General features: G+C 36.0%; 1 protein-coding gene across 1 annotated transcript in view; it reads left to right on the plus strand.

Annotated features, from left to right (window-relative positions):
- The first annotated feature begins 215 nt into the window (after positions 1–215).
- The window catches only part of LOC141901875 (potassium voltage-gated channel protein Shal-like), an 80262-nt gene continuing 66801 nt past the window's right edge, over positions 216–13676 (plus strand). Inside the window, exons 1-2 of the mRNA XM_074789414.1 lie at positions 216–613; positions 1395–2508. Of these exons, the coding sequence (XP_074645515.1) occupies positions 1403–2508 (1106 nt within the window). The 5' untranslated portion in view covers positions 216–613; positions 1395–1402. The remainder of the gene's footprint in view (positions 614–1394; positions 2509–13676) is intronic.

A 13676-nucleotide genomic window follows, 5' to 3' on the forward strand; every position in this document is an offset into this window, starting at 1 on the left:
CCTTCAACGAAAAAAGTATACATATACGCTGGTGACATGCCGAGTATTGGAATTACGTATAGCGCCAAACAGCCAAACCATTATTGGGGCTATATTTGAATGATATATTGAACCTAGTAACTGCACTAAACATGATAATACCCGAGTTATTGATTGCAGCGCGCCAGTAACAGCACACATATTTTAGTTCATTAGTTGCAGTGCGTAGTGGCGCGCGATGCTAGACTGATGGCTACCGATCTGAACAGCGGCTCGCGTATTGCAGTTCTCTCCGAACATTTGGATACCATTTGACAAGTTTTCTGACCGAGAAACCGTGACAATTATGAGATATACTAGGCGACGCTTGCATTGAGGAGGTGTGGGATTCGGTAATTGTAATGTTTCGCGCCGGATTGGAAAGCACTATTCGCGTAAAGTATATATCTGGTTAATAGTGGATATTGCGGAATTGATGATGGCGGTAAAAGCGTCGCTATGTGCATCATCAGAGCTGACGAAGCCTGCTGGAAGAGTCGTAGCAATTGAACGTTCGTAAAATTATTCATGATATCTGTTTGATTGGTTTAACACGAGCCGTGTTCCATCGAGAGATATTAGAATTTTCGAAAAGGTTTGTGTAATTTGCGGTTGTTCGAAAAATGAATTAATAATAGGGCCTTAATGATGGTTCATTTTCGTTTACTTATATTGATTTACAGAATACAGAATTACAATTCTGTGTGAGAGAAATTGATATACCGGTAGTTCTATAATTCTGTAAAAATAATCGTGATTTATGCTAATAATGTTCTTTGGTACGGTGGTAGCACATGATTTTTAAGATATCTATTTGTGAATCAGTCTCTTGCCAGAGCTACACATAGTACCGTAATTGATAGTTCACTTTTTATCTCATCCACTTTTAAAGTTTTAACTGCTCTGTTTCTGTTACCTAACCATACTTGTCAAAAGCTTTATTTGCGTGTATGGTCACGATATTTTACCATAGGCCTACGAATGGTATCCATAATCAGGGATGTCACTAGGATTTTTGAAAGGGGGTATGAATTAATAAAAGCGGAACTATATGCCATATTTTATTTTGTGCTGTATCTGCCGAGTGCCGGTGGCATGAAATGAGCATTTCTGAATCCTTGAAATTGCTTGAATGTTCTTATGTTATAGTGTGAAATTCGAAGCTTGAGAGGAGCGTTTTCTGGACCTAACAAGGCAAAATATTAGTGAAATTTCGATAATATGAAATAAAAGATTCGGAACTAAAAAGAATGGAGTACTTGGATTTTAAGTTTTGTGGTCTTCCGACCCCCCTCTGGCTCTGGTGATACCCGTATTAGCCTACTGGTTTTCTGTTATGTAGTTGATTGCCATAATACAAACCTTATTTTCTGTAGGTTTCAAGATGGCTGCAGTAGCAGCATGGCTTCCATTTGCACGGGCCGCGGCCATTGGCTGGGTGCCTGTTGCTCAAAATCCTATGCCCCCACCTCCGGTACAAAGAGAAAACCACCGATCCGATGAGAAAATTAAGATCAACGTTAGTGGACGTCAATTCGAAACGTGGCGGAATACATTAGAGAAATATCCAGAAACATTGCTGGGCTCAAATGAAAAAGAATTCTTCTTCGATGAAGAAAATAAAGAATATTTCTTCGACAGGGACCCAGATTTATTTCGACATGTACTTAATTATTACCGAACGGGTCGATTACATTATCCAAAACACGAATGTATCTCCGCGTATGACGAAGAGTTATCATTTTTTGGTATCATGCCGGACATTATTGGCGACTGTTGCTATGAGGATTACAAAGATCGAAAACGTGAAAATAGCGAACGGTTGATGGATGACAAGGCATCGGAGAATGGTGATACACATCCGACGACAACAATGCAAGAACGAATGTGGCGCGCATTCGAGAACCCGCACACGAGCACGGCCGCCCTAGTATTCTACTATGTGACTGGTTTCTTCATCGCGATCTCGGTGCTCGCAAATGTGGTCGAGACCGTGCCGTGCGGCGAGATCCCAGAAACTCGGGAAAACCCACCGTGCGGCGAACGCTTCGAGGTGATATTCTTTTGCCTAGACACGGCGTGTGTGATGATTTTTACTGCAGAGTATTTGTTACGGTTATTCGCGGCTCCTGACCGCTGTAAATTCATGCGCAGCGTCATGAGTATTATAGATGTTGTAGCTATCCTACCGTACTATATCGGACTTGGGATAACGGACAACGATGATGTGAGCGGTGCGTTCGTTACCCTCCGGGTCTTCAGAGTATTTAGAATTTTCAAATTTTCAAGACACTCGCAAGGATTACGCATACTCGGATATACGCTAAAAAGTTGTGCCAGCGAACTCGGATTCTTGTTGTTCTCCTTAACCATGGCCATAATAATATTTGCAACAGTTATGTTCTATGCCGAGAAAAATGTTGGCGATACACGATTCACAAGTATTCCTGCAGCTTTTTGGTATACCATTGTCACCATGACTACATTAGGGTAAGTGCAGCATATTTGTGTGTGTATCGGGTTTGCAGTTCAAATCCGTTACTACCATATTGTCCTAACTTGTAACATATGCCAATTATTCAAAAATCTGAACACTGCTACCGTACTTGTACACAATATGTTAATAGAACATTTCTAGTGAAGAAATATACACGCGTCAAATATACAGTGGCTGTATGCATTAGGTCAAATTTACGTATATTAGTGGAAACAGGTGAACCTGCTTTCATTGTTTCACCTTATGTCGCACATAATCTAAAGCCTGTGATCATCACCGAACAGGCACCATTCTAACTTACATATCTAATTAATACCTGTGGAGCTAAATCATGACTAAAAACATCATCCTAATATTCATATTAGCAAAATCCACTTGATCACCATTTTTAAAGCATTTAGGTTAAATGCTTAAGAAATATACCAAGATCATGCACAGGCACTTGAATTGACTTTGATCTTGTTGGTGTGTTAAAAATGATATGAAATAAACGATTCGGAACTAAAAAGAATGCGGTACTTGGATTTTAAGTTTTGTGGTCTTCCGACCCCCCTCTGGCTCTGGTGATACCCGTATTACTGGTTTTCTGTTATATAGTTGATTGCCATAGTACAAACCTTTATTTTCTGTAGGTTTCAAGATGGCTGCAGTAGCAGCATGGCTTCCATTTGCACGGGCCGCGGCCATTGGCTGGGTGCCTGTTGATCAAAATCCTATGCCCCCACCTCCGGTACAAAGAGAAAACCACCGATCCGATGAGAGAATTAAGATCAACGTTAGTGGACGTCAATTCGATAAAATTCATCGTAATCTATAATATAAACTCCACCAGGGTTGCCATCTTAATTATCCATGATGCAACTGTTATACCCATGATCCAATGCATGCCCTCATCTGTCTATACTATACAGAAAGGCAGGAAATGCTCTCATCTCTGTAATGCTTACATCTACCCGCAAATATCTATGGGTGCGCGTTGCATCATGGGTAAATTCATTAAAAACATGCCGGATTATCGAAGTAGGAATAACATATGTCTGGTGAATTATTGAATATTTACCCGTTTTCAAAGCCCATATTCAAATGCCTGTATATCAGGGGTGGATTCTTACTGTCATAAGAGCCACCACAGTGCGTCAAGAAAGCTTCAAGATGGAAAAATTTTTAGAGCAATGATCTCCAATGGGGTTTGTGCGTGCTCATTGGACAATTGCTTCACCATCATGAGGAGTTAGTTGTCTGACTGCTATCTCAGTCAGAACTGACCTCTGCATTCAGCCTTGCAGATTTAATTCAAAAGGTCAGTTTTCAGAAAAAGTTGAGTTTCATTTTTTCTGGCACCGAAAGTTTGAAAGGCCAGCAAAATTCAATGAATGAATTCTGCAATATGGCCTGCTAATGTATCTTATTCTTATGAATAAAAGTGGCTGTCAATTAGCTGTAAATTATACTGTGTATATGAAATAAATGCGTGCTTGTTGTGATCAATTATTTTTCAATTTGTACACATGTTCTAACACTTGAAAACCAAGTAACTGTACACTTACAAAACCTTAATTTCTTGCACATATGGTGCCTGTACTAATTTACGGCTTAATTCCATGACATATTTTCCCAAAACCTCGACTACATTATTCGCGATATTTTAGCAATCTAGGGGTAGATCAATTAGCATGCAAGCCATAAAGGTATATGAAGGAGTTTTAGGGCACAATTACAGGATTAATGTTGAGTAAACAATTAAAAATGGATGTCCCATATGTTCAAGTCATCCCCTATCTTTAAAGAATTTTCAAATTGAAACTTTGTTCTAATAATCCATAGAAGAACTAACAGTTTCATTTTTCATATGTATAAATCATGTTGAATAAGTTTCAGGTTAACATATACCCCTTCTCAAGACAAGTCACAAATGATGCAGTACTACAATTATTCAGCATATTAAGATATAAGATATAGACTTTTAATTATTTGAACTCTCTACCGAGGATTTGTTCTAATCAGTTAGGATTTTAGAAAACATTTGACATTTAATGTCTTTCTATTGATTTGAATAAAAGCGAATACGTAACCAGAAGCAACTGTATTTCAAGTGTGGCATATCTACCGAATACCAGTGACCAAAAAGTAACCAGTCACTTTGAGATGTGCAAGTTCTTTTTACTATTTGCGGCTGCAACTAGCGACCAATGATTGGTTAAACAGAGTTGTAATCGATCTGATTACTTCTGCTACCAAGCGGCCGAATTTCAGCTGTGCTGCGATTGCGTGCTTGTTCAAAATGGCAGTATAGGTTCAAATCGTATGTGTGCTAGTTTTAGGAACAGATTTTCAAAGCAAAGTTCTAATATATGCTACTTCCGGAAAGTCAAGTTGAGACTTCGATCAGTTCCTGCTGAGACCCAATTGGTTTTAATGCATGGTATTCCAAACCTTGGTTTGTTCTTGAATAGGTCTAGGTGAAATCACTTTCAACGCATTACAGCAATATTGCTGAATTTCATTTCATGCTGATCTAAGTGAGTTCCTCAATTGAAGTACCAGTAGTTTCCTTTATTTTTCAATTAAAACTGATCTACGATCTTAACTCTCTCGCTGCTGATAGCTTATGTTTCCCGTGCCAGATGTTTTTAGGTAATTCCAAAAGATATCGTATTTTAAAGTAATATTTTGGGAATATTGTTGGATATACACCCTATATACCATGCATATTGTGAAGGTTATTATGGAAGATATGAATATGCAACCTAGCAATGGCGTTGATGATATCACATGATTCAAGATGGCTGCCAACATCTGTGGGTAACGGAAAAATGAAAAGAAAGTGTACTTATGAAATAAATCTTCTATTACAATTATGTATTTATAAATAATGGTGATTAACCATCCATTACTTTTAAGGCCTTTATATGATGAAAAGAATAACATAATCTTCATAGTAATTAGTGAATAGTGTGTAGGTTTTAGAGTTACCTTCTTGCCTAATTGACATATGAAGAATGTCCTAATAATTGGAAATGAAGGTCGACCAGGCACAGTAAATATATGTTTTTGGACGTTCCGGAACACTGAACGTCACTGTTTGGTTACCGAAATTGGGATGTGTATATGTGTATCTTAGGGTACTGAGGGGGTTAAAAAATGGCAACAAACTTTCAGGATTCTTATAATTGATGTCAATTTTTAGCCAACTTGGGATGCAGCTCTAGAGGGATATTGCATTCACTTTTTGAAATTTTGAAATGGCTTCTATGGATTGCCTTGATATTTTGTTTATACATGTATCTACCCGAGACACCTCTGCAGCCCATAAACTGGACTGATCAGATTCAAGATGGCCAACTGGCAGCCATTATTGTTCGCCAAAGGTTTTCAAGGGAAATTTTGATCAAACTGTCGTGCTGTTTTATATGTATAGACCTACGTATCCCTCTAGGGTCCAACATCATAATGATCATGGATTGTTCGTGACCTGAAAAAGGACACAATTTCTGAGCAAAAAGGGCACAATTTAAAAACTAATTTCTTTTATTTCAACATTTCATATGAAGTTTGTAAATTTTTTTGGAGAGTTGTTAAAGCAGTGGAGCCTGGGCAATTTGATGACAACATTGAATGATAAGGGCGTGGGAAATTTTGCTGTCCATTCTGCTGCATCTCTAGGCATTTAAGCAGTCAAAACTATTTCCTCCCTCGAAAAATTTAAGCATCAGTGAAGGTAGAGTATGACTAGATCATGAATTTTTAGTAGAAGAATATTTTTGTCTGTTAAAAAACATTACATTATCATACTCAGGGGCAGTTAGCTGGTCTGAGGTTGCATATAAAAAGCAATTATTCAAATCATAATCAAATCATTAAGAACTACTTTTGCTTGTTGGGCTGTAGGAAGCTAAGACTCAGCACACTAGTCATCATAGGTTCCACTCCTGCTGGTTTTGTTTGCTTTCTTACCTGTTATCTCGAGTATCTAGGCATTGGACATCTTCAGAGGACCGAGTCTCCATGGGTATATGGGAGTCACATATCGCATGATATTCATACATTCTAGAATGCTCCTATTAAAGTTTTGGCCAATGAATCGAAGAGTTTGAACTTCAAGGATAAAAAGCGCCTGTTGTTTTCCTAAGTTTTTCACTAGTATATGGATTTAAACCAGAATGATATGGACATACTTGATAGATGTGGTATTCAGTGGCGTGTGAACTGATATTCAGCGCTTAGCGGTATCGAAATGGAGGAAAATAATTAGGTGAGCTCACAACACTGTGAGCAAATTCATACAGTGGGTGCTGAAATTGAAAGCGAGGATAAAGAGTCAATCATCAGTCAGCCGTTCTGAATAACTATGTATGTAAACCTGAGTTTGTAGTCTTATGCTAATTCACACATTCAAACCGGAAGAATAGCTACATTTCTGCTGCCATATCATTTTAAAACGATAATAGATTTTGATTGATATTTGCTTTACATGCATTTTCTGCTCGCTGCTTTCGTTTATGTTGAATACTGTGATATCTTTTTGGAAATTTGATCAGTCCTCAAACAAGGACTGTATACGGAATGCAGCGTGTTATTCTAGCATATGGCTGTGAGAGGGATAATTGGACCATAGTGGAGACAATAAATCCATGCAATAAGACACAGTGAATATATTATATATTAATCGTATGTCTTCTTCGATATATATATATATATATATATATATATATATATATATATATATATATATATATATATATATATATATATATATATATATATATATATATATATATATATATATATATATATATATATATATATATATATATATATGTGTGTATATATGTATATATATATATGTATATATCCAATGATGAATGGTATCCATCATATTGTCATTATCAGATATACAGCAGTAAGAGTTGACGTGTTTGTTAAATCAGACATGATAATTCAACATTACTTTGCATCGTCTTGACAGTTCTTAGGCTACTAATGAAAACGGATGCATTCTGTTTGAAAAATCAATCGTTGTACGGAATTTTGATGCTTTAATTCATCGGAACACAGATTACTATATCAACTTATATAGTCTTTAACTCATTGTTGAAAATTGATATTTTTAATTCCTAACCCTTTCAGCTGCTTGTACGCGGATGTGTGAGGTGCATTAGGAGTGCAAAATGATATTGGAAAAAATATCTGCATCGTTCCTGGGAATGCAACTAAATGCTATCTACTGAATTTCATATTTTGGTTATCATCCACTCAATTTCCATCTAGCTACTACAATCTACACTTCTTGGTAAACGGGGATATTTACTTTTTGAAATAATTGACTGTTCAATTCAGAAATTGATATTTAAATGAATTGGACACCTGATTCTGAGACCATAGCCCACACTTAGACGTATGATTAATCATTTAAAGAAAATTGAAAATTGGGAACGATATCTCGGGAATAGAAAGGTTTAAATCGTAGGTTAATGTTTCTTACATTACTTTTTGGATCATCAGAATTTATTCGCGGATGATAAGAATAGGGCATTTACATGAAAAAAATCATAGACTAGCCTCCCGATGATCTGACGAGGGGTCATAAGTCGACCTAAGCTTAGCTTATTCGTTTATCATCGGTATTATTGGTTCCATCCTTCAAAGTCCATATGGTATTACACAGCAAGAACCCTATTGATTTTGGTGTTATCCGCCTTCAAGATGGCTGACTGGTGGCACATATAGGATTTTCGAAAAATCCCTCTCATCCTGCAGGATGTTGTTTTTTTGAAGTACATCTCATATATAACTCAGTTTTTGGACAATCCTTATTTCCATACCACCAGCTGGTGAATATCTGTTCCCAATTCCATCATCTCTATGCCCTTATTTTTCATGTTCACTGAAATTATAAGCATTTTCTGCATAGCTCTAGTTCATTGTTAAGAAGATTGCATCCGCAGACTAATATCATGCGATGGCTTGGCTTAAGAGAGCATCATATGATGAGTTTATACCTGTATGTTATATATGTTATGGTTAGCCCCATATCATACAGTAGTTGCCTTGTTTCCACAACAGGTGGAAGTGAATATATATATATATATATATATATATATATATATATATATATATATATATATATATATATCATTGTAGACATCATTACAGATGATATTGCCTTGGAACTATGTTGTCTTTTCATCCGTAACCTGCATCCGCAATATTTTTTTGCAGGTATAGTACGTAATCTGATTAAGGGACTTGTTAGAATATATGAGATTGTAGGAAAAGCGTGATTCATCCAGTGATTTTCTTATTTTCTGAAACGTTATCGTACTACACTCAAAATGCCTTGTAACCGGATTAATACCGATACTTTTCTTTATGACAACATTGCTGAAAAGATGTATTATCGAGTAAAATGTTCCCCTTCAAAGTTATTTGGAGTGCTTGAAAAATGAATTTGCCAAGCGATTTGTTGAATTTTGTGACTACATGTGCATCTGTCGTCAAATGTTTATTGGTGAAACCGTTGAATATGAATTTTAGATTTGAACTAGTAAGTGTTCATACCAGCAACGTAATAAAGACGCACTTATGAGATTTAGATCATTGAGAAATTACTGACGCAAGCCAAATCTAACCAACAATCAATCTGTTTACTACAATTTAATTTGCACAAAAAACCAACCTCCCCATGTAACCTTGTTGATAGAAGAGCATTTGATCCGCACAATGTGTGGGGTTATTCAAGTATGTTATTCGAAACATGTATATTCAGTTGTTAGATTTTTACAAAACCTCATGAAAAAGTTGCTGTTCTTTATAATGCCTTCTCAAAGCAATTATTGTCTTGTCAGATGAATACAAGTGTTTGATAATAGATAATTTTCCAAAATTAGTGAATGGCCTATTAACCACAATTTTGAATAGTTTAATCAGAAATTTATGTAGTTCCGATACTATTAACTGAAATCATCCATTGTTAGGTGATATACAAATAACAGATTTCTAGGTGGTATAGGAATAGGAAATAATCCATGCCTGAGCCAGTGCTTTTATCTTAACCCTTTCAGTGTGTCTACACCACAGTGCAGTGTATAAATTAGTGATGGATTTTGCTAGTACACCGCATCGCGGTGTATATATGTGATTAGAGATTTTTATCTCTAATGAAAAATGGCAGTACCTGTCTAACATAGTGAAATATTAGTAACTAACGAAACACTGCGTCGCAGTGTAGACGCACAATAGTGGTATTCCCGTTATTCAATACACTAGGGTGGAATTTTTCAAAATTTTCAAATTATCTCCTGCACTGAAGGGTATTAATTAGTCAGCACTGTAATGGTTAAAGATTTGCCCATATGAAATTTACATACAAAGGGGACATTTTTGAGAAAAGAGCACAAATGCGCATTGCTTTTATAAAAAAAGGGCACTTGCATGGCTATGAAATTTATTATGAGATTTAATCTTATCCATGTGAGAAATTACCCTTTTGATAAGACTTGGACACTAAGTCCTCTCTATGGCTCTGTAACATAGATGAATATTCGCTGTTTAGCAAAATATCAATGCGTTTTTCGTATGTAGTAATTGAATGAAGTGTAATTTTTTTATGAAGGGACGATTAGTTCTAGAAATCGACTATAGTTTGGTATTTATGTGATGGATGAGTAGCTACATACAGTGCAGCCCAGTGAATCGATACTCACAGCCAGGGAGAGACAATATCCGGTCTCCAAGGGAACTAGACTATTGAGTCATTCTTCATTCTCTCTCTGCTATTACATTCCGTGTTTGTTCTCTGTGAATATTCATATATCATCGGTCTAACCAAGTATCATTGACTCCATGGTTCCCTACGTAATTCAAAGATATCATTCTGTAGTAGTTTTTACGTTCGTCTTTAGCCCATCATGAAATTTTCATTTCTAGTTTAGTCATTACCAATTCGAATATCATTTTGCTCAAGTCCTATAACATCAATTTTTTATTTAGATGTTTTGATCTAGTAGTATAAGTCGTTGTAGTTTGGCCCCCACCGTTTTGGTTAAATGTTCCTCAATTTAAATTTAATCAAAATGTAAAAGAATTATATACCTACGTCCGAGGACGTTACGGAGGGGGGCGTAATTGGTAATGATAGTTGGCCTACTAGGATTGGGCATTCATGAGAGAATCATGACGTACGTCGTAATGTTTCACAAACTTGAAACATTTATTGAAACAATTTTTTTCGAAGAAAATCTATTGAGATCAATTTGTGTACTCTATATTTCTATATCTGGTGTGTATACACATATATCGACAATGGTTGACGTTTTTCAACGCGCGCATTTAGCGTATTAATTCTTCCCGCGGATCGATATGATAAAAACAAAACGCATGATAGCTCGTATAGATGCTGCGAATTTCGCGAATATATGCACGTACGCATGACGTTATCGATCAACAGGTGAGGAATGGGATAACCCTAGCCCTGAGCCATGAACAAATAGCTCGCATTTTGTAATGCCCCGCGTCAACGTACTTGAATTCACGGAGTGCATACGAGTGCATTTTTATCAAGAATATGTCGAATCAAATATTGAAAAAGTATTTTCTCGTAATCTATCCGACGGCAATGTTGGCACCCGTTGTTCATTGGTATTATTGGCGAAATTGATTCAGCTACTGTTGCATCCTTGCAGGATCGACCTGCCAATTGATTGATATGGTTAGAGTTTCTGATATGCCAAAGTGTAAGCCTTTTCCTCATGAGTTGAACAATTATACATCGACCAGTGCCAAATATCGATGTATTTTTATAACTCTAAATATATCGGCATACGACTAAAAATATAGCCGTCATAGGTGTTTTTGTTGAAAGAAATGTTTGTAGGAATTATCCTAAACAATATTTTGGTAGTAGACTTTGTTAGATAAAATCTGCCATATATAACCATGGAAAAGTTGAAAATTAGAAAATTAGCGATATGTGTCAATATCATTCCCATAAATAGTTTGTAATTGTTCTAGGCAACTAAAAAAGATACACTTACTTCACCGTTGCTGTCTGAAGTGAAAATCTATTGTTTCGTTTCATTGCTGGCTGATAAATCGTTCAATTTCATATCCATTTTTACATTTCGCTGGATTCCTTTTTGCTCTCAGATTTTCATAAAAACTAGGGTAAGAAATTGATTTATTTTTATATTTTGAATAATTGTCCGGAATGCAGTAGGGCATGTTAAAATGATGTACCCGTATATCAAACTTCCGTTGCACACCAGACGATTTACTGATGATACAACAGATCTCGACTTATCAAAAATAGGTATAAAAGTTATATCCATTGTGGAATTATCTAGTCATTCCCTTCTATTTTGCCTCGTGTGACGTGCGCTTTGCACAATTCAAATTACATGCGATTTTGGTGTATACACAATATTAAGTTTCTCACTCATGATGAGCCACGACAGAGATTTTGAATTTCCTGTTGGTGCTCGTTACACTATAAAAGATGTGCTATGTTCATGAAAGTTGGTAGTTTTGACGAGCTAGGTACATGGATTACACCTATTGAAAATCTAGTAACTTGTCCTTTCAAAATGGCCATTTTAACTTTAGACCTACTGGTGGTACATAAGTAGCATCGCACCACTTTCTAGCATTGTGGTTCTTCGTGTTCACAAATTTGTCTGGCAGTGGCAGAACGGCAGAACAGATAGAATCCAAATATATCTACAGCACTTAATGGACGACACAAATAGGAAGTACTCTATAATAGATGAAAGCATCAGTTAATGTCTAGTATGACATTGCTCAGAGTGCAATATACTGCAATTACCATCAGTTTCAGCTCTGGGCATCCTCTTAAAAATTCCCTGATGATAGTCCCACTGTCATATTTTTTTCCTTATATGAAAATGAATTCCATATAGCGACGATATATGGAAACGTTTCCGTATGATGTTAAGACAAGCTGCAGATTTATGATGTGTAGTCTCCTGAAGATTTGTTGTAGCAGATTAAGCTACAAGCTTTAATACAAATCCGGAGACATATTTTCAGCATTAAGCAAATTCATCTGTAAGGGAGTATGTCTTATTGTTATTAGTCATCTTTGAACGAAGAACCATCATTTAGATCCTAGTCTCTCTCTGAGTCTCGAGTGAGAAATATCTGCGAGAGGTGTTGAAAACCTTTTTTATTGGATATAAGATATTATCATTATTATTATTATAAGATTTCATTGGATAAAACTGCAAAAACATGGACAAATTTTGCAATATTGCAAGTAACAACTGATTGATTCATATTGATATTGCTATACAAGCTATATGGACAGACATTAAGCATAGTATAATAGTAGTAGCCAATAATAATGCAAAGTTTATAAACGCAGCCATTTGTTAACCCATTTTTATGGATTACTTGATTAGAGAAGATTTGAGATGTTCCCTCAGATTGATACATTAAGATATCGGCACAGCTTGTCAATAATGAAGATATAATTTCTTGTGAGGGACTATTCATAAAGTATAAATGTTAGCATCCATTGGAGGTGCAAAATTGGCTTCTCCCTATGTACGTAGATTATGCTGAGAATTGCGTGCATGAGGATAAGTGAAAATCAGCAAACATTTATGTACCCGGTATGTAATTTATGAACGGTCGGTAACAATGATCATGTACGGATATTACCGAATTTTTATGATGATTAATTGCGTACGATCACTATACTATGTTATCTATCAACTTTTCCAGATTTTTGTATTAAACCACTCCATTCCTCTGTATCAGTTGATCAGATGATTTTAAATATCTTAGTATAAAGGTTCTACTGATACACCTTTTTCATCCGAGGTACTTCAGTCAATTCACATACCAGCTTTTCGTCTCTTTTATTCAGTTAATCGACAAAACAATTCAGAGCTTAGAAATATATCTACATGTACGTATCATGCTCTTGACAGATTATACGTATTTCATCATACCCTTGTGGTTTAAGCTAATGGAATTAATGATTTTTACATGAAACATGAATCATAATGGCCTAAACAAAAGGGCTAATGGGCGGAATAGCTATTGTTTTTGTCTTGACATGTTATGGGAAAGCGATATTCATTAGCTGAAGCTGTCATTTACAAAATGGTTTCACAAACAAGCAATACTTATAATGCTCATA

The sequence above is a fragment of the Tubulanus polymorphus genome, chromosome 3 (assembly GCF_964204645.1).
Source record: "Tubulanus polymorphus chromosome 3, tnTubPoly1.2, whole genome shotgun sequence".
NCBI lineage: Eukaryota > Metazoa > Nemertea > Palaeonemertea > Tubulaniformes > Tubulanidae > Tubulanus > Tubulanus polymorphus.